Genomic DNA, 23218 nt, shown 5'->3' on the forward strand with positions numbered 1-23218 from the left:
GAACGTCTGCTGTAGAACGTTCCTTGTCCCCTTGATGTCCCGAGGCCGCGCGCACGGAGATTCGCGCGATAATTAATTAATCGCGAGCGCGGATCTCGCGGGCGTTGATGTGCGCGAAAAACGTATACGATAGTGTTAACACATTCTGTTCCAAGCCACGCTCGACGTATCGTGACGTTCGTGTGCGTTCACGTGTCGACATCGCAAGACGTCGAACTGAACGTTCTTGATTAGTTCTTTTTCTTACAAACACCTCTTCCCGTGCGAGAAAGACGCAGTTGTTCTCGTTTCAAGTTACCGCGGATCTGTGGATGTACCATTCCTCCCAGCATCTCCGAAAGACATCCGGGAAAACGTTCGGCATGTAACATTCTCAGCATGACATAACGGATCACGAGGTGTCATCTTTGCCAAAGTCAATGAGAGCATGGCGAGCAATATATATCTTTTATTTATTAATGTTAGTCAATTTTTTGTCTCTTAGATTTTTATCTTCTTCAACACTAAACACTCGATGACAGTCAATATTAGCTTGATGTGTGCAGGAGCTCTTTGAAAAAATATTTTTAAGGGATAAAGGGGATGTGAACATCGACAATGCGCGTTGACGCGATTCTTCTTACAGCTTATTCTACAGCTTATTTTATACAAGAGTATCTCAAGTTTCCAACATTTTCTTTCATCTCTTTGATCAAATATATAATCATCTTTTCTTTTACACTTCTTAGGCACAGGCGCGTTAATATTGATGTTATTTCACAAAGAAAATAAATATCGGAATATTCATATATATATATATATAGTTTTAGAATTATAAGCAATTAATATAAAAATCTTTTATACCGAGAAATGGAGAACAAAGAAACAAATAAACGAAGAAACCTTATATTCAAGTTAATCTAGATAGGTCAAACTTAATTAGTAAAAATTTAATTAAATGTTACCAATTCCAGAACTTAAAATTGCTTTGATAGTTTAAGATATCCAGTAATTGATTAAAATATTGAAAAATATATAATATTAAATAGAATCTTTTTTTAAAATTATTTCTTTTTTATAATAGAAGAGCATAATATCTAGAAAAAATATTAATTGGTTCTTAATGCTTGTGTCTCAGAAAGCTGATTGTCCAACATTTTTGTTAAACAAATTTTGTTGCAATTTAAGAGCTCATAAATAAAAGCAGACGCTAAAAGAAACCCACTACAAATAATTTCAAAAGGTTTTCATACTTTGTGGCCGACGACTTGAGCGAGTCATTAAAAACGAATTAATTGAGAACATATCGCGTGACACTTCTGAATGCAACTGCTGGCAAATTGCAATTTTATACAGCTTCATCGTTTTTTCGTTTATGCCTTTAACACATGCCAGTGAACTATTTAATCATTATTTTTGCTCCACAGAAAAATAATAATGGGCAGCAGGTCACGATGCCGCGAGCTGCCAAGGCTATAGATCCGTATTATGCTTACATATCTATTGTTAGATACGGGTAATTCTTATGACATTGACTGTGATTTTCACAGCAACCGAACAAAGCTCAATTTCGAACGGCTGCATCTGGCGTTAAACGTGAGATACAAATGCGGGCTGTAAAGTCGAATGGAACATATGCTCGCGAAAATGAAGCCATTCGTCTTTTCTTTAACCCTTGAGAATTAATATGAAATATTAATGATATATTACATGAAATATCTATGAAATTTAATTTAATCTTTTGTAAAATATAAAACTAAAGTATATTTTCATAATATTTAGTTTATTACAGCAAAAGTTACGAAATACGTTGAATATTAATGTAGAAGTAATGTGATAAACTCTTTTTTACACGCATGGTTTTTAATTTATAACATATCGCTCTTTTACTTCAAAAGTGACACAACTCAAAAAAGCATGATTTTCAAGTTGTTATAATGAATGAATTCTATAAACATTACCCTATCAACCATCAAAAGTAAATTAACTTAACTTCACAAAAAAATCATCAAAATCGTCACAATTCAAAAAGGATGATTTTTTAAAGATTGAAACAAAAATGACATTTTATCATTTTAAAAATATATTCTTTCTGTCAATATTAGTTAATAATTTTCCATTAAATTAAAAAACAATTTTTTCCTAATTCTGCAAATCTTAATTTTTTAGTTGTCTTTTTGAAATAAAAGAACGATGTATATAATAATATTAAAGTCTTAAATATCCGATATTAAAGTGACAAGATTACACGCCAATGCTTAAAGATCAAAGTAAAGAAAAGTGTATGTATATAATAGTATAATTAATATATCATCTTCAATTTCTTTTAATTTTAAAGGCTAAGTTGTTTATGCATGTTATATTGTCGGTTATTTCAGTTACCGTTAATAAGGAATAATAATTAACATGAAAAGATCAAAGGTGCAAAAATTTGTAAAAGTTTTTCAATCAGACACGCTATTGATCCCAGCCACTCGAAGATTCGTTCGCGCGTCTTAACTTGCACTCGTTCACCGCGTGGGGGAACTTATTAAATTCATAACGAACAAACGAGTGAAAAGTTAAATCTGAAATGAAAATATGGCGCACCGGACGGACGCGAATATCGGTGCACTGAAACGAAACTGATAGCGCTGAAACGAGGTTGTGGTTTATCGCCTGCGTAAAGGTCGCCGCAAGTTCCGCGAGTAATTACGCCGCTGAAATAACTTTGCACAGACGAAGATGATCTAAGAAATTAAAGGTCTGTTTTCTGTGGCTGAACTAATGTTTTGGAACTTAAAGTGAGATAGATATGTTTGATATTTGTCGAAAGCAAGAGAGAGTTCTGGTCCAGTTTAGTGCGGGAATAGAAAACAGACCATAAGATTGGAGAACACACTTATATGAAATATGCGGTTAAAATCGCGGCAAAATCGGAAAAGTCTTTTGCGTGCCAAAACGCATCGAAAGAATACAATAAATTTGTTTTTGTACGAGACATTGTTTTTGAGAAAATTGAGGACTCTAGTGTTAATAAAAAATGACATACATCTTTTTAAAAGATCTTCAATAAGTTATGTAATGCATTATATTACACTGATAAATACAAAGAAAAATAAGAAAAGAATAAAGAAAATTAACTATTGTTTTCTTTTTCGATAAAAAAATTGTTTCACCATATATCGCTGAAAAAGAATCTTGAAAGGAGAATCCTGAAAAGAAATGCATTTTATTTCGAACGAGTTCAGACAGGCGAAAAATAGATCTATATGAATATTGAGAGAAAGGTACCCTCGTTTTAAATCAAGAATGTGTTTTTTAAGATTGCTTATCCTCTTTGACTTTCAAATCAAATGAAATCTTTCAAATGTCAAAAAAATATGATTTGATGATCACACGTCAGTTTTGTATTTTCTAAGATAATCCGACCGTTATCTAAAATATTACAAGTTTTTAAATATACATTTATACTTTTTTTGAGAATTTATTCAGACATATTTTTATTATTAAGCCTGGCTAAAACTACGTGATCGGATTAGAAGACACAAATGCAATTTATAGAAGCGATATTATCACTGTTGAAATATACATTAATAAAATTCGTGTTTGCATTTTCGCATTAGTTATTGATGAAGACCTTGAAAACCCGTTCAAAAACAATTTCATAATTAACGTAAAGCACAAATTAATCGAGATAAATAAAAATACAGAGAAAATAAAAAAAATATAACACGTATTTATGCGAAACATGTTGAATTTCAATTCACATTTCAACTTAGTTAAACTTTTCGAACGGTTAAATTTACTCATTAATTGTGTTTAAGTTTTCAGTTGTTTATCAAGTTGAAACTAAAATAAGTAGTTCTCAATAGTTTTTCTTCGAAAAAGAAGTACTGCACGATAATTTATATTTGTCATTGAATCTAGAAGTTCAAGAATTGAATATAAAAGTGACTGATATATAAGTAAAAAGTAAGATTTACATCTTTTTTCCTTCAAAATATTGTATTATAACTCAATATCCTTTTAATTTAAAATACAAATATTTACTATATAATAGTCGGAATTAATTTTTCTGATTCGGTTATTTTTGTACTTCAAATATATACAGTAAATTATTTTTTCTTTACTTTATGCGATATCGATTATCATCAATTTCTGTTTAAGTTTTGCATTATGAAATTAAAGTATTCTATGTCGTATATAAAGCATCAGTAACATGCAATTACGCGTAGAAAAGCGTAATTAAAAGTAATGCGCTGGCAATTACTGTAATTAAACCTGTGCGACAGTAGGTATGGCGTGTTTTCTATTGATGGTGTTGTATATCGATTGACGTGTTTTAACGCTTCGAATTTTTACGACACTACCTCTGAAAAACCTTCAAAATTTCTCGCAAAATAAGAACATAATTATGTTTTTTGTAACATCTCAAAATTATGATGCACAAAATTGTACTATTAACTTAAATAAAAGATTTGCATACAATTTTGAATTAGAGTTGGTTTCAAATATTAAGTAAAGACGGATTAATTCATTTTATCATACGTTTGAAATCATTCGTAATATTTCGAACAATGTGATAAGTTTCATTATTTAAAGTTTTACATTGACATTCGGAAACAACATATATAACAACTACTTCTAACTTTGCTAATTTAACTTTAAGCGGATTACATTTTGCGGTGAAGTATAGAAGTGGTATAAATTTCTTCGAAGTACACCGTGCTATCTTTTGTTATTTATTTTGCGGTAGTAACATGATGTTCATGCTAATATTGTACGTACTAATCACTTAAGTAAGCCGTTCACAATTTCATAAGCAATTTGTCTATCTGAGATGCTGTCTTAATTTTAACGATATTCTTTCAATGAATTGGCAATTGTTTCTTCTTTAATAAAAGTATCAAAACGTTTGTAATATTTTAATTATAAATAAACTAAAGGAAAGAGAGAGAGAATTTTCTTTGCAAACTCAATTTCAGAAAAATAAATTAATAACAAAACTCTTATTCTGCAGTTGATTTCAAATTGACTTTATTTTAATAGAACTTTAATTTATGGCTTTTCATTATAAATATGTATTAATATTGAAAATTGAAAGTTATTTATTATTATGTAATAAATGATTTTTTACTTTGAAATTTTTGCCGAGATAAAATTGATTGCTAATTTTAAAAAAATTTGTTATTAAAATTAACAGAAAATTATAAGCTAAGCTGCTCTTTTATTACGTAGCTTCTGAGTTTGACGCCAAATCATTGTGTTATATGTGGAATTTCGTGTATTATATGCATGTAAATATACAAGAGGACAGATAATCCTTCGTCATATTATCATCCATTCAAAAGTTAACTAAGTTTTCTAGAAATTTGCTTAAACATACTAATTAGATCCTACCGCGAATCACTGGAAATCCCAGACCGACGTTATTGTCATATTCAAAGTTTAAATGTAAAATACTACTATATAAACTGGAGACAAACAACAGCAACCTCATTACAATTCTAGATTTAACAACCAGTGACATGTTTAGCTAATAAGTAAGCGATATTTGTTGACGAATAGTAATTTAAGGGTAACTATAACTGGAAAATTACTGTGTGCAGTATTTCATATTGTATAAAACACAATAAAAACGAAATTTAATCTTTTTACAATTATATTATAGAAAAAGATATAAATAGGCGTTATTACATCTTTTATTTTTTACTATACATATACTATACTTTTTACTCTCTAAAACTTTCATAGGAAATCTCACTCTGGGGAAAATGAAATCTCGCTCTTAAAGATTGAAAATTGAGCCACTCCTTTTCACGACTGGCAATTTTCACTCTTTAGAGAGATTCCATTCCAAAGAATTTAAAAAGAGTATATAGAATATTTTATATTTTATATATGTATAAGTTGAAGAGATTTTTTTTTAATTTAAAAACTGCAATGATATGATGTTTAATCTTGTAATTAAAAAATTTTTTGTCTGTGACAACTAAATGAACTTTGTATGAAAAAATTTTGTTCTACATTTTCCATTTATTTTTGCATGTAGAAATATTTTCTTTGTTTTCTCCCTAGCTACGGAGCACTTTGTATTTTACCTAGCGCTAGTTACTTATTACTCCAAATGACTTTTTTAATGAGTGTTTATACGCCAACACTTCCATTCATAAAATAGAGAATGTCTCCTATATTTTCCTGACATATAACAATACAACAACAATTAACGTAAAGAGCTTTTTAATGCCTGTGCCGTAAGTAAATGGGCGACAGAAAGGGGAAGTCTCTGGGTAAAGGGAAATCCAACTTTAGCTTTGTATTAAAATACACACTGTAGGGCTGTGTAGTCAATCAATATTTACAAGAAGAAAAGAAAAACACTGATTATGATGCTACAGAAGTCATTGACATCGTCGGGAATCGCGTGGACACTACAAAGTCGGAATATGTGCCAGTTGGTCGACGCTGTTGGGTCTCATTAATCCATCGGCGGAAACATGCTATCGGAATGCGGCGGGTTGGTGCACTTCAAGAAGAGACTAAAGCCTTGCAAGCAACGGTCTCGAGAACTAATTCGCGTTTTCGGAGGATAAAATGAGCAAGAGTGTGGAGTTACTCGCTGGATCGGAGGACAGTGAGCCAATACCTACGAGTAAGTAATATCATAATATTATACAAAATGCATTAAATAAATCTCGTTTTTGCGAAAGTGATTTATAAGAATAATTAGTGTAATGGCTGGGAACAGTTGGTAATTGTGTCCCATTTTTAAAATAGCTTTTTAAATCTACAACAAGAATTATTGGATCCTTTAAATAACTAAAAAAAGTCGTTCAAAAATTAGTAATAAAATATAAAATATTATATATAAAATAAACTCAAGAATAATTAACGTTTAATGTAATTTCCTAAAAGCTTGAAAAAAGCTGGATATTATTAACTCTCTTATTATGTTCTTTTTTCTAAATAATTTATTTAGCGATACCGAAATATCTCTTACTTGTCTGGATAACCCGTAAAATATCATGACTGTAAAAACTGTAATCAACAATTTTTTCAATGTTCGATAAAATGATCATTGGATTCCTCCTATTTCTGGTATGTGATCGACAGATGCAATATTCAAGCTAGATAACTGGAGTACCAGATCGATTTCCGCGATACATTAGCTTGTTAAGATGATTTCCGGTGGAAGGAAGACAAAATCCAATAAACGACGAATGCATTTGCCTTATACATTTCCGGAATTCCAAAACACACGTGTAGAGTGTATGAGTACATGTCACGTGGCATGATATTTCTACTAACAAAAACTCGACTGTAAAATTAACAGAGAAATTAATTAAAATTGCAGTCACGTTGGGCAGTCACTCTGTACATTAAATTCACATTAAGGTCTTATAATATTATTTTTATTGTTTCTTATTGATGCAATAATTACTTTTTGCAAGTCTAAAAAAGTTTATAAAACAATTTAATTTAGATGTAATAATTTTTAATTCTTTAAAAAAATATAAAAAGTATTGCTTGATAAATAAATACTTTGCTAGCTGTTATAAGAGTCGGAAATTTATATCGATTGCGCGACACATCATCGTTCCTATAATATAATAGAAAGTATATACTGAGCCTTTTAAAGACATTGTGATGCGTATTACTATGTTTAATAATACAGACGGATCGATATGCTTACATGTGAGTATATATAATGTACTTCCCTTGTAATTCTTCTAAAAGCATTGTGTATTTTTTCTTATATTCTGAGTCCAAGCTTGTTTCGGTTTCCGCTCTGTTACATCGACACGCTTTCAGTTTGGTCATGAGTGGAAAATACTTGTTACACAAGCGTTTTCTTTATTAAGTATGAAAAAAAATTAAGTTGATAAAATATAAGTTATAAATTACAATGCACAGATAAATAAATAAATCGTAAGTAAAAAGTCTTTTCAAAACGTTTCTTAAATATGTGAAATAAAATAATTAATTCTAAATGTCAAACTTGGATGTTAAATTGTATACATATATGTATGTGTGTATATAATACACACACACATGTGGTAAATACGTATACGTTGGATTAATCATTTTAAAAATGGTAGGAAATAATAATAAAGAGCGTTCCATTATTCTATAATAGTTAAAAAATGTTGAGATATTACGTTAATCTCTGCTAACAGAAGCATCGAAAGATTAAGTACTTAAAATGATTTAATGAGCTTTGTGTATTTGATATATGACGATTACATCTTAAAATATTTAACTACTAAAATAGCGTGAATAAAGAGGAAGAAAATTGTAACAACAATTTTCCAAGTAAAAACCTGGTTTAAAATATTCAATGTATCGAAATGTGCACCAATATCGATAACAAATATTTCCGAATTGTATTTGAAATGAAATATATCTCTCCGTTGGAAAATCGCACAACTGTTAACGTAAATGTTACAAAAATCTAAAAATATTGCAAATATTATTGACACTTTATGCAATATTTTATTAATAAAAAACTATTATTCACTTAATTTTATTGATTTATTACATCTTGCTTTGACAATTCGAATTTATATATATATATGTCTATTTTTAAAAATTCAGATTGTCTAAAAACAGATTAGCCAAAGAGAGAGAGAGAAAGTTTAATAATATAAAAATATATAAAATAGAGAGTATTTTTTATACATATACAACAAATTTTCTAAAATATTTCGATTGGTTAAAAATAAACTCTTTAATTAAATGTAAAGTAACTCCGGTATATACGCCGCACCTATCAAAAAAACTTAATTTATTACGTATTATTTACTACGTTTAAACGAACTATATCAGTAAAAACTTTGTACCGTCTACTACTATGAAAAGAATATTAGAAATCCGAAATATATATATTTATTTTTCATATTAAGAAATGAACTTTTTGAAACCCTTGCATTTTTGCTGTATATTCCATAGGGGTGGGATATATGGTTACTCATAGGGGTGAGGAGAGTATGTAAAACGGCTCATGAAAAATTTACAAATAATGCTTATAAATAAGACATAAAATGACACAATAACTTATAAAATGCGTTTATAAAGTTTTATTAAGGAATAAGAATGATAAATATGTATATGAAGTAATAAATAATAATTACAATCTTCCTACATATATTACAAGTGTTATGACATGAGGTACATATTTCATGTAATATATTTATTGCATTTAGTGCATTGAATTCAATCTGCGTACTTTGTATGCTTTGGGCATAAATCCCGTCCGCTAAAAATGCCGTATATCTCAAACAGGTGGGATATATACAAAATAACAAACTAAACAAAGAATACGAAAGCAAAGCACTTGTATTTTGCTATAAAACATGCTTTACTATTCCTCTACACGTATGTATCATGAAAAAACCACTAAGTCTTTTACACGCCCTACAGTAATCATTTTATGTAGATTATAACTTATGATGGCGCTACTTGTTGCAGTGACAAATCGATTCAACTCACAATAATTTCATTAATATTAATAGTAAGAAGCTGAAATCATAACACAATACTAATATAATATAAAGGCATGTAACAGAGTAGTTGTGGGAAAATTATCCCCACTCCTTCTATTTTTTCTGACTTCTGCAGCGTAAATCCTAGCGCGGCGTATTTGCCGGAGTTACCCCATTCTATTAACACGGATGCAGCAAATAAAATAAATGTAAATTGTCTCGTAATCGTTATGCAATTTCATTTACATATACATCCCGATAAGAAAGGAAATGTCTATTCAGTCACACTAAATGAAATTACTGAGTCGTCAAAGTTGTTTGTACTTTGTTTATTCAAATCTTTTCATTGTTCACATGACAAAGTTTATCGCGACAATGCCAGCAAAACTTTTCTTCTCCATGCAGTCGGTACTGCAACTTAACCGAAAATTACATTTTGACTTGCAGGTAATACCAGCGCCCAAGAGAGATCCAGACTAAACTTGAACGGGAGCCGTCAGCTCTCGAAAAGCGCCACGGAGCTCCGGGACAGCGAAATCGCAAATAGCTCGCCGTCGAGGCGAGGTGATGGATCGGGCGAGTCCGGGATCATTCATCATCATCGGCATCATAGGCATCACGGCACGGTGGCCCAGCGTACCCACACTTTCTTCGCGACTCTGAAAAGTCGCTGGACGCGCAGCAGGAGCAAGGAGCGCAAAAAATCCAAGGATGCCGGTAGCGTGCAATCGCAGGACGCGGGCCAATTAAAAAATCTCGGTGTCGAGTCCGACTATGCCGCCGATTATTCTTCTGAGCACAGCAGAAGTTCCTCGGCCACTCAGAGCCCGGCCAGGCATTGCCTCAATCGTCCAGGTAAGCGATTATTCCTCTGACCGATATTCCACTGACCTGTGCCAAATTTATCAGATCTCAGAGCAGATACTACCTTAAATTGAAACTAATAAAAAAAAATTATATACCTGGGAAAGGAACAAGATTAAAAGTATAATATTTTTACATGCACGCCAATGACCTGGTTATAAAACTTCCTCTATATCTGATAACCTCAATATCAACATATTGCATAACCAGGGTTGGCAAACGTTACTTTTCAGTTACTTTGTCGTTACTTTTTATAGTAAACAATTTGATGACAATGTTGCAATTTTTTATGACGATAATGCTAACTAAACGCTAAGGTTGTACTAAAGTTAGAAAAGTCACTTTGAAAAGTAACTTGTCACTATTATGCGTTACACCGAAAAAATTATAAGTATAACGAGTAACGCGTAACGTTACGCGTAACGTTACTCGTTACTAAAAAGTAACGCGTTACAAATTAGGAGTTATTTTTTTCAGTAACGAATGACTTTTTCAATCCATTACAAGTAACGATTGATTTTTCTAACTCTGATGTTAGCATTACCATCATAAAAAATTCACAATGTCATTATCAAATTGTTATTATAACAAGGTAACGATCAACAAAGTAACGGCGTTACTTGCCAATCTTGTGCATAACTATAACCTTGGATAGTCTGATTTTTAAACAAAAGACTTTGAACAGAAAAGAGCTTTGATTTATCTTTGTATTTCTCTCTCTTTATATATCATCTAGATAAGTAAAACAAATGTAAGAACTACAGAATAAAAAATGTAAAAGCTATTGTCTAAAAAATTGATGAAGAATTTTTTTAATATTATTATTATTATTAGTAAAAATAAAAAATATCAATAAAACGATTTTTGAACGTTTTAAAAATCTTTATTTAATTATTTATTAAACAGAAAAAAGCAGTCTAGAAATTAAGAAATATGTAAAGTATATAATTTTAAAATTTTAATGTATGTATAACGATAATATTATCATAAATGGCAATAGAAAATTTTGGAGAATTATGATGTACTATCTACACATATACAAAGTTGAAAAATTTATCGCGTAATATTCGCTATGTAACATTAAATGCATCGTGAATTGGATCAGTGCAATAAAGTATAAATAGCGCTGTTTGCATTGTTTGCAGTAATGCTCTTCAACCAATATTTGGTGAAACATTAAAGCCTCAATTGTGTCGTTTCCAGAGCTTCATTTAATGCAAGAGAAATCGAGTCATTCATATAAATGTTCACATCTGTACGAATAAAAATATTTACTTTTTTCCTTTTATGAATGCTTTGAATAGTTAATATTTTTAATAAAATTTTTAATACTCTTTTCATTATAATTATATATTTAAATATTATATTTAATGTAATTGATAAAATTAATAACTTCATTTGTATTTTTAAAAATTATTCAATCTCTCGGAATTTTATTCTCTAAAGCGTAGAACGTAGAAAAATAACAATCAGTGGTTTGATTAAAATTAAATATTGTTTTAATTCAGCTATTCAAATATATGTATAGAGCATTTTCAATGTTTTAAAAAATAAAATCTTGATTATAACTTAAGAAACACGCAGTTTCTGAACTGATCAATTTATTTATTATATTACAAAGCCTGTAAATTCCGCTTTGTTTCGTTTACTGTTTTTATGATATATGAATCCAAACACACTAGTTTATCTGTAAAAACTATCGGATAAATACCGTGTTTAGATTTAAGACAGTTAATATTTGTATTATAGTTATCTTTAAAAAATGACTTTTTTAATCCGTTCATCGAGTCTTTGTCGTATTCGAATGTTTTTGTGCAATTGCTAGTTCTTTTTTTATTCAAAATCGTTACTTTGAACGATAAAAATTGAAGCGCACTAATCTATGGTACAGATGACTGTAAAGGGTTAAAAGACTTAACCTTTGGAATTATGTCTAGGTCATACGGATACGATCTAGACTAATCTAAAATATCAAAGAACGAATATTTGTTGAATTTATTTGAATAGCTAATTATTTGGAAATTGTTGCATTTTCTAATAAATCAATTAAGTTTGACAAGTCATCTAACTCGGTAATTGATCCTTTTTGTGAAATTGAATAGTTGCATCGTGCAAATTGATACTCGGATGGAGCATTAAAATACAAATTGACGTCGGAATACGAACATACATACACATTTAAGTGCACATATTTTACATAATGTGAGCCAGTCAATTACGACAGACATATTTAAAATATATGTTGCGTAAAAATACATGAATATATTAAAATACAGTAAAACTTAATTGTTCGGTCAATGCATTATTATGCTGAAAATTTCTTCAAACTGTTGTTCGAGTTTTAAAAAATATTACGTCAATAGAGTTTATATTTATTTTTTAATAATTAATTGTGTGAAACTAATATTGTCACACTAGTCTGAAGAAATCATCGATATAATGGCGCACTGTCTAAACAATTAATTTCGCGACTGCATATTAAGAAAATACAGATTTTGATTGTTCATATATTAAATATGGAACAAAATTTGTTATTATATGGAATAAAATTTGTTATTTCCAAATAATTAACTAGAGTAACACGTTCAACCATCAACGTAAATAATTCTGCAATCGCAATTTATACATGTAAATAATTACTTATTCAAATTGTACACAGCGCTGATTATCAGTATGCAACTATTACGCTTTTAGTGATATAACGTGCATTCATTTAAGGATCATGCGGATGAGAATATCAAGCTTACAATTTGTATCTAAAAAGTCGACATGCGCGGCACGTTTAGACCTCATCGATTAATTCGAAATGATCCAGCACGAATACTGGCATACCTCGTCATACTTAAACGAATTAACCTAAAAGATTTTTTCTATTGTATCTATATAGCACAGTATAATTTTTTAATATCGCTTAAAATTGTAAAATCATATCTATGACAATTGCATAATTACGGTCTCCTCGCTTAATTGCATTTTTACTTTTGCATTATCTCAGAAAACTTTTTCAATAATTTGATTTTTTATTCGCTCGACTTCGCAGAATATATAAAACCATAAAATTGTAATAAAGTCTTGTTTAAATTCGTATATATTTAATATATATCATTTTTAAATAATATCTACTGTTTTAAACTTTTTAAAAATTTAACATAGGTTGTCTAAACTAAAGATATGATTAATTAAACGATACCAAATGTAGTCTATCGGAAAACTTAAAAATTGAAGTCATATATTATTTAAATCTCTGACAATTTTAAAAGACTTGATAAAACAAAATCAGACACGACCTTTAACTATTTCTAATTCTAACCACGTTTGTAGTGAAAATTATGGTTATAGGTGCTATCACACCGAGTGCCAAAACCGATAGTGAATAAAGCACGTCCATTTTGGTCTGTTTTGAATGCGCAGAATCTCCGTTAGCACGCAGTAGTCGAGAAAAGACTGTGACTGTGCAAGAAGATAACGCCGGAAAATGCGGCGAAGGATTCTCCAAAGGATCTGTGAGCTTTCAGAAGGAAGGGCATACAGGCGAGGAACCTCAGGGTTCCTTCAGCCAAAACGGCGAATTTCTTCAAGACGAGATGATACGAAGGAGAGAACAGGCGTTGAGACAACATGCCTTCTTCCAACTTCGTTTGCATATAAGAAGGGGCGCAAATCTCGTTGCGATGGACAGATGCGGTAAGAGAGAACGAGAATTTTAAATATTTTTGATCAGAGAAAAAATATACGAAATATATATTTATATCCGCATTTTTAAAATAAATACACAGTTGGAAAAAAATGTGTTGAATTTAACATAAATTACATGTCCCAAATGGTCCATTCAAATTTTTGAGTTAATTTTACACAAGATAAATATGTTAGAAGGTAACACAAATATTTGAATATCAATTTCACAAAAAATCTTTAAATAACATAATCACATTATATTAAATTAACACTCGAATATATTAAAAAATTCAACACAAACTGTTAACACAAACATGAGTGGATCATTTCCAACACAAATACACAAATTTTTTTACTGTGTAACTATCCTAATTGCTTTATAAAGTAAACACTGCTAAATACATATTGCATATCATATTATAAAAAATATTGTTTAAATTCTATAAATTCGTCTAAAGTTATGTGAATATTATTATGTTTATACCTATAAATAAAATATGGCTTGAGACATTTGAGCCCATTTATGAGAAGATAGAGAATCGTTATATAATATTTATCGAATAACTATAAATTCACGATATATGGTTTGTGATTCGCTTTACGATTTCAGGCGCCAGTGATCCTTATGTGAAAGTAAAATGCTCAGGGCGATTGTTGCACAAATCGCGAACCGTTCATCGCGATTTAAATCCAGTTTGGGACGAAAGTGTTACTTTACCGATAGAAGATCCTTTTCAGCCACTTACTATCAAGGTATATTTAATAGTTTTCTTATTATATCAAAATTTCGGATATATATAAAATGTAGAAAGGTAAAATTGTTAACATTCAATAATTTCAATTTTTATCAAAAGCAGAAATTCCTATTGAGAATAATTTTTTATTTATTTTAATATATAATTAATAATTCAAATTGTTTATAAAATGCAACTAAATGTTTGAAAAATAATTTGTATCAATTATATTAAAATAAAAGTATTTCAGAATTACGTATATTCTATTATCTATAACATTCTAATAATAAAACAAACGACCTTTTATGTATTGACAGGTTTTCGATTACGATTGGGGCCTGCAGGATGACTTTATGGGGGCTGCTCTGCTGGACCTTACGCAACTCGATCTCGGACACTCTCAGGATATAACGTTAGAACTTAAAGATCCAGTCAGACCAAAGCAACATTTAGGCGAAATCTACCTGACAGCTACACTTTGGCCAAGGAATCAACAAGAAAAAGAACAAGTACTTTTATCCTCTTCAATCAGATCGGATTAAGAAATTCTTTTATCTTTTCTCTTTGATTGACTTATCTGGGAGACGATTGATTAATCAATTGTATGTACATAATGCCAACAAATACTTAAGATAAAATACTGAATAAGTATCTACAAAAAGTAACATCGTAAAGGGTTAAGCAAGGGGTTATAAACTAACAATAAGTGATCCCGGTGTCGATCGTTCTCGGTCTTAGTAAAGAGATGTGCGTATATTTATAGCGTGTGTATGAAGAATGGGAAACTGGGTTGTGAGGGAAGTATGCGCCCGCGTCCGTATTACGGTATCGACTTGTCGTTGAAAGTGGAGTGCAAGGCCTGGCCCTTATCGGGCGGCAGCTCTACTTATGTATTAACTATTATTAAACGCCATTCCGCGAGAAATAACTAAGTTGAAACTGTCTCTCGAGAGAATTACATTACATCCAATTTATTTACAAATTAATAATAATTTACGTAATAGTCCAGTCTTCTCGGAATAACGTCATGTTTATTCAGATGTGTTGCACACTTAGGTCATCTATTTTACAATTACACAAACTGCAGTCCGATTCCATTAATTAATTTGTGTTAGTCTTAATAATAATTATAATAATTACTTTTGATAAATATTTAGAATATTTCTTTTATTAAGATTATTACGTGTAATTTGTACACAATTCGAATTTATCTCAAATCATTGCTCATCTAGTTTTAAAGATAGTAATTTAGCCTTCAAAAAAAATTGGCCAAGTTGTTTTGTATTAAAATCTAATTTTGTCTGTTAATATTATACTTTCTCTTTAAAAAAAAAATAATAAAATAAAACCGAGCATAGAAAAATAAAATACAAGTAAATGAATATACGATTATTGAATTGATAATGCGCGGTATAAACTGCATTTGACGAGCGCGATATCAGCGCCATCTTATCCTTATTTTACATTAATGAACGATAAACATAGAGCGATAAACATGTCACAACAGCGCTGATAGTACGCTCCTCGAATGCAGCCATAGATGACCTCTCTCTATATTTTCATTAAAAAAATATCGATTGCAAGGCTAAAAACTGTCAGATGAAATATGGCTTGTTGCAATGGGTATCGGACACTCTGTGTACTTATAAGGCAGGTTGATAAGTGTACATAATACCTACACCGTCTATACATTACGTATGACATATTCCCATATATCACATCGAACATATTAATAGTCCCTCGTAATCCAACGCTGTAATTCGAAGCAATCATTTTTTTTAGATAAGATCTCTCAGACGGTAGTTATGATCGATAATAATGATCGGGAACGTTAATACTAAAAACTTTTTTATTTTATTATTAAATGCATCCGTGCTTTATCCTTTCAGAAATTTAATTTAAAAAAGAGTCAATTATGAAGATATTTAATGTGGAATGAAAGAGTTGTAAATATATATAACATAAAAACATAATTAATGAAAAGGTATCTAAGAAAATTTAATATTTTATTTTGATGATAATACATATCATTCTTTTACGTTAAAAGTATCTAACAAAAATGTGATTTTCGAGTTATTACCATGAATGAGTTAATAATAAACATTACTCTATCAATTACCAAAAATAAACTAACTTAATTTTATTAAAAAACATCGAAGTCGTCACTATTCAAAAAGGATAACTTTTTAAGATTACGAAACGAAAACATTTGATCATATTAAAAATATATTCTTTTACCGATATTATTTGATAATCAATAATTTTCCATCAGGTTGAAAAACAGTTTTTCTTCTTTTTTGAGAAACTTAATATTTTAAGTTGTGTCACTTTGAAGTATTTACTTTTTGGAATTTTTTAAGAGAAGTCTTATTATTTTGATAGATTTCTAAAATAATTTAAAATGAAAGATGTAGAAGGATATTTTCACACAATTAAATGAACAACTTTTTTCTTTTCTATCCTGATGGAAAAATTTTGCTGAAATTAGTTCACGTTATGAAACATTTTTCAACGAAATTTCAGCATTTCAGAAAAATTTTAGTTTAATTTCAGCGATTTTTAGCTGAAAAATTCATTTTCAGCAAAATTTCAAAGAAATTTCAGCAAAGATTTCCGAGAAATTTCTGCAAAAGTCCAGAGAAATTTCAGTTTAATTTATTTGTTTTTTCAATATGTTAACTGAAAAATTCACTTTCAGTGAAATTTCAGTAAATTTTCAACAATTTCGCTGAAATGTTCCAAAACGTGGAGTAATTTCAGCGAAATTTTTTCACCAGGGTAAGTCAAGCAAATTTGCCATTGTATGTGATATCTTCTGCTTTCTCTACGAGTTGAGAAATAGCCACATCGGAATATCGTGCATCGCGGTTACGGCATCGTGTATACACAATGTCTCAATGTTTGTCGACATAACGTCACTTTCTTATGCGAAGAATGGAGAGGGAAAAGAGAAGCTGGCCCAGCTGGCCGGTACGCTTCGCAGGTTGCCAATGAAGAACGACTTAGTAGTCAGACGACTTTTGCCGTCTTACTTTGCGAGCACGACAGGTGCTTCGCGCTTATCAGTGCGGTACCGATTTGATACCCGGCACGGAAATGTATTCTATTGTGCGTTAGTAACGACTTCACCTCTGTTCCTGATAAGAGACTTCCGATTGCCTTGTACACGTGTGTGACTGAATGTATTTCTCACCTATATTTTTCACTGTGACTCATCGGCACTAATTGGCAATATTGAATACTGCGATCATTGTCAGGAAGTGCTTATATTTGCACGTTACGATTTTTGTAAACTAAGATATACAATTGAGTCAGTGTGTAAATCTGTGCTCACGGATACTTTTACTTTCGCGTTTTTTTTTCTTGCGCGTATCGCTACGTGTATAAAACGTGAGCTTTTAGCGCGAGTTCTTCAGATTATCTATGATGGCTGTAAGAGATTTCGTTTTTTGCTTATTATATAAGAAGAGTGTATAGTATTATACATATAAAGTTAAGTGTGATTAACGGTTTATATTTGGAAAATATTAATTTTAATGAAACTATAAAACTTCTCCACGCATGCACATATCGTACGAAAGATGCAGAATCATCGTGTTTAAACGCAGCTTGTACATTTCCGTTGCATTATGAAATCTGATGACTGACACCTCTTTTCATGCAAAACATGTTTAATTGCTCGTATTAAGAATGACGTATCGAGTAACGATATCCATGAATAAAAGACAAACAACACGAGACCATCTTCTGGCTTTGTCTGTTTGGATGCGAATTCATGAAAGATGTAAGCCGATCGAACGAAAGATGAGAACGAATTCACAGTCATTTAGCTAGTAAGGAGAACTAAGGAATTTGTAATAAGAGTATCGACGAAAATAACGTTATACAAACGCTTTCCACGAAGAAAAATATTCATAATTTATCCGTCATATAATATTTGTGCAGATTATTTGGTAACGTGTTTAAAGCAATTTTTATTCGTAACAGCAATCGCTGCAGCAGAGGAGAGACCTGAAAAATTATTCAATTTGAAATCGATAGTACTCTCAATCTGTATTTGAGCATCCGAAGTTGAAAAAAATAGCAATCGACAAAATATGCAAAATTAATATCATGCAGAGTGAGAATCCGAACGAAACTGCGCTCGTCGCATCTAAAATGGACACCGCGTCCAAAATAGATCTCTTATCTAAATTAAATGTCGCAAATGAACTTCATACTGTGCCTAAGATCGAAGTTACGTCAGAAATTAGTTCTACGTCTCAGGATGACGTTGCGGCCGAGACAATGACTATGTCAGGGAAGAACTCTGTCGACGATGTATCTAAAATCGATGCTACGTCTGAAATTTACGTAGTTTCTAATGCGGATATGGTGTCTGACAAAATAGATGAGGTGTCTACCGATAGATCATTCGATATTGGCGTGCCTTCTAGAGGATTGCGCCGAAATAATTCCTACCCGAATCAACGAGAGAAACGACATTCTATCACGGTATTGGATCGATCCGTATCAAAACAAAAATTCGAGAAGGATTTTACCGAGATGAAATGCGAAGCAGCCGTAAGCACTGCCGACATCTTGGCGTCGGATGGGAATTTTTGTGGGAATATTCGAGTCGAAGAGAATTCGAGAGACTCGAGTTCTGTCGCAGGCGAAAAATCGAGGATTCAGCATACGTTTGCAGTTAAAGAACTCCCGAAGATAAAACGAGCCGAAGGACTATCTGTCAAGACGACTTCCGAAATTACGGTGGAAGGATCGAGCGCTGTCGAAAGCGAGAAATCGAAGCTCGAGGAAGCATCGGCGATGATAGGAGTTTGGAAAAGGCAAGTGATTGAAGGATCGTCCACCGAAAACCTGTCTGGGATCAAGAAACGGAAGGCAAAGGATTCGTTAAGAAGTTCTCTGAGGCGAAAGGTGGATTTGATAGAGAGGATATTGGAGGATCAGGTGGAACGAATCTGGGAGGAGAACGTGGAAAAGCATACGTGGCTGCAACCGATCGAGACGTGGATCACTGATCACCGCAGATCTTCTGACTACACGTTAACTCACTGTCAACTCGATACTGATGCAACCGATAACTTGACGGATATTAATCAGGATATTATATCGGGACCTACGTACGATTTCAAGTTCACACCGGCAAAGGGAGAAGACGAGGAAGCGAAAATTGAGAATAGACTGATGGAAAATCGACGAACCGCGAGGATTGACGAGCAAAGGACCGAGAGCAAAATTACCGAACATTGGCGAAGATTACGAAATCGGGCTGCGTCTTCAAGATCGGATCGATTTGAGCCAGCGAGTTCAATCACGCATTTAAACAATCAAGAAATTGTTTCCTCAAATACGGAAAATGTAGAGGATAATGCAAATGTTTTAAACGATTCCGGTGTTTTGGAAGTGAAAGAAGTCAAACGCCACGATCTTCTGGATAGACTGAAGGATAATGTTAAGGGAAAAATGGAGGACATTCATAGGGTAGAGCCTCAAAAAAATTTTTAATATTTAAATTTACTTTTATATTTGTGCATTATTAAATAAAATTTTTTTACAGTAATATCACATTATAAACATTAAATAAACGCAGGAATAATTGATAAAATTAAAACTATAAGAAAGCAATTTTATAAAAAATTGTCTTTCACAAATTGTTTTTTGAGACTTTTTCGGTAAAAAAGAAAGAATTGAACAATCGCAGCATTTAACTTGTGCGTAGTCGCACTTATTATTTTCAATTTGCGATAATTATGTTATATTCTAGTAAAAATTTTACATCTGTCTCTCTAGCAATAATTTTATTTAGTGCCCTATTTTTCCACGTTGCAGTATTTTCAGAGAACTAATCGATTGGCGGACGTGAATAGACGATTGAAATCACAAATATGGAGTTCGGTGGTGACAATTGTGCTCGTGGAGGCAAAGAATTTGTTGCCAATGGACATAGACGGTTTGTCGGATCCTTACGTGAAGTTTCGGTACATTAAATCTAATATTATAAAATACATAACTTGATCAACACGAATGCAGTTTTTTATTTGGATATCGCTTTAAAATTTGCGTCAGAGAATTTGTTAGAGTGTTTTAGTTTAGATTGCTTTTTTACTTGTTTGTTATAAATATTTTTAATTAAAAGTAATTAAATTGATCAAGTTATAGTATCTCCGATATATGTATTTCATTCATGTTTATTATTCGATTTTATGACGTTTATTTTTATTTACATTAGTCATTTATTTACATTTCTTTTTAAAACGCGGCACGATATGAATATTTTAATAAATATTTTTTTCGATACATTCTTTAATTTTTTATTATTTGTTATTTTATCCTGTTTATGATTTGTTATTTTATCCTATTTATGATTTGTTATTTTATCCTATTTAACATGTTTATAAGGATTTATAATATCAATATAAATGTAAATATTAATTGATGTTGTCAATGGTATAATTAATTAATATTATAATATCGTATTTGCTCACTTTATTTATGTAAAATCATTCTGTTTTTAACGTCACGGTAAAATTAAATGGAATAAAATCTCGGAGATATTAGCAATTCAAGCTGCAGTCGTTTAAACTGAGGAACTTGAACTATAGCTAAAGTTCCTCATATAAACACTAGAATCCCGTATCCTAATTTGCAGGCTCGGCACGGAGAAATACAAGTCGAAAGTCGTTAACAAAACATTGAATCCAATTTGGTTGGAGCAGTTCGACCTCCACCTTTACGAGGATCCGTATTTGGGACAAGAGTTGGAAGTGACGGTTTGGGACAGAGATAGGAGTCATCAAGACGATTTAATGGGCAAGACAGTGATCGATCTGGCGACTCTCGAGCGAGAGACGACACATCGGTTATGGCGCGAACTCGAGGATGGTTCGGGCAATATCTTTTTACTTTTGACGATAAGCGGTACTACAGCCAGCGAGACAATCAGCGATTTGGCCGTACACGAGGAAACGTCAGTAGAACAAGCACAATTGATCCAACGGTATTCTATCACGAACACTTTGCAGAGGGTACGTGACGTAGGTCACCTGACAGTGAAGGTAATTAGGAACTATTAAGCATAAATTGCTAACACGTTAGTATGTTAACATACTAACGTTGGAGTGTTAATTTTTTTAGAACAAGAAGCCAAGTAAGAAGAGTAATAATTAATGTATAGGATGTTCCCGAAATAGGTCGCCAAGTTTTGGACTATTTTGTTCACGTCCAGAATGAAGAAAAGTCCTAATATATTTATAGATTTGAGAACTTATCTTTATTGAATTCTGTCTGCGGTGGAATTTTGTCCAACAAGTAAAATACGCTGTTAGAGTTTGGCGATCTAGTTCATGGATATGTATAATGATATTGATAGTAGATTCATTTACATATTATAAATAATAATTGTTGCCGTATGAATTATGTGTAAATATATTGACGTACCATTGTTATATGGAAACCTGAAGCAAAAGAGAAAACTTTTCTGGTCAATATTATGACGCGTTTATTTCGGAATGACTTTTTAATGCTATGAATTAGTAAAACACATTCGATTGCTGAACAAAAAGCATGCGGCTTTTTCAAGTTGGCTAAAATAATAAGCCAACTCTTTTACATTAAGTATTAATTAATCGATAAAGAGACATGATTTGAACTGTGTCAAAGTTACTAAAAATTATTATTATTTATTAACAATTAAATCTATAGAAGTCTATTTGCTTTGTGAATTCCTACAGTTCATGCTTTCATTAAAATTATATATTAAAGCCATTGATAAATTTATTTTTGTCAATAGAGAGAAATTACATTTAAATCATATACAGGGTGATTCAGGATAAACGTTCTTAAAATGTCATATTCCTGACTTAATTCTAAGACGATTTTTCCTTTGCTAAAATTTTATCCGATGTTCAGTTTTCAAGTTATAATAAAAAATAATTAGCGAATGACGAGATGCGTAGAGAAGGTAACCAGGGGCGGTGCGCCGCGGCGGAAGGCCGGAATCAGATTATGCATTGAAGATTGAGATTGAAAATTGAAAGATTGAAATTTGATCAATCAAAACAATAGGAGCTAAAATTCCTTTGTCCTCAGTGGTCAAATTTTAATCTTCAAGCTTCAATCTTAATCTTTAATGCGTAGTCTGATTCCGGCCTAACTCATTATTCGATGCAAATGATCGGGGGATCCCCTCGCTGCGATCGCTACACATGCGTGAGCATGCATATGCGATCGCATTTCTCTCTCATTCGATGACTTTATTTGCAGTTTGAAAAAAAAAAGAAAAACTTTCATTTCAATGGATCACGTACAGTTCCAAACAAACGTTTATTAAGGGGATGCTAGAGTGATCAAATTATCACATTATGGTCGTATAAAAATCTTGGAATTGGCTCAACGGAATAAAAAATCTTTTTATAGGATTAAAGTAGACGCAAAATTAGGAGGTGTGTCAGTGGGAACGTGTGATATTTAAATTAAATTTCTAAGAAGAATGAAAGA

At 31.4% G+C, this 23218-nt stretch overlaps 1 protein-coding gene across 4 annotated transcripts in view; it reads left to right on the forward strand.

Moving 5' to 3' along the window:
* The first annotated feature begins 67 nt into the window (after nt 1-67).
* Nucleotides 68-23218, forward strand: part of Mctp (multiple C2 domain and transmembrane region protein) — a 28786-nt gene continuing 5635 nt past the window's right edge. For 2 of the 4 annotated variants that reach the window (XM_018445845.1, XM_018445847.1), the window contains exons 1-3: nt 18720-20203; nt 20552-20700; nt 21372-21777. In XM_018445845.1, the coding sequence (XP_018301347.1) occupies nt 18830-20203; nt 20552-20700; nt 21372-21777 (1929 nt within the window). In that variant the 5' untranslated portion in view covers nt 18720-18829. Of the gene's footprint in view, nt 461-6359; nt 6614-9890; nt 10299-13718; nt 13992-14592; nt 14736-15033; nt 15226-18719; nt 20204-20551; nt 20701-21371; nt 21778-23218 lie in introns of those variants that run through there. The other 2 variants (XM_018445848.1, XM_018445846.1) reach the window with 2 other exon arrangements.

This window comes from Mycetomoellerius zeteki, unplaced genomic scaffold (assembly GCF_001594055.1).
Source record: "Mycetomoellerius zeteki isolate Tzet28-1 unplaced genomic scaffold, Tzet1.0 scaffold167, whole genome shotgun sequence".
Classification (NCBI taxonomy): Eukaryota; Metazoa; Arthropoda; class Insecta; order Hymenoptera; family Formicidae; genus Mycetomoellerius; species Mycetomoellerius zeteki.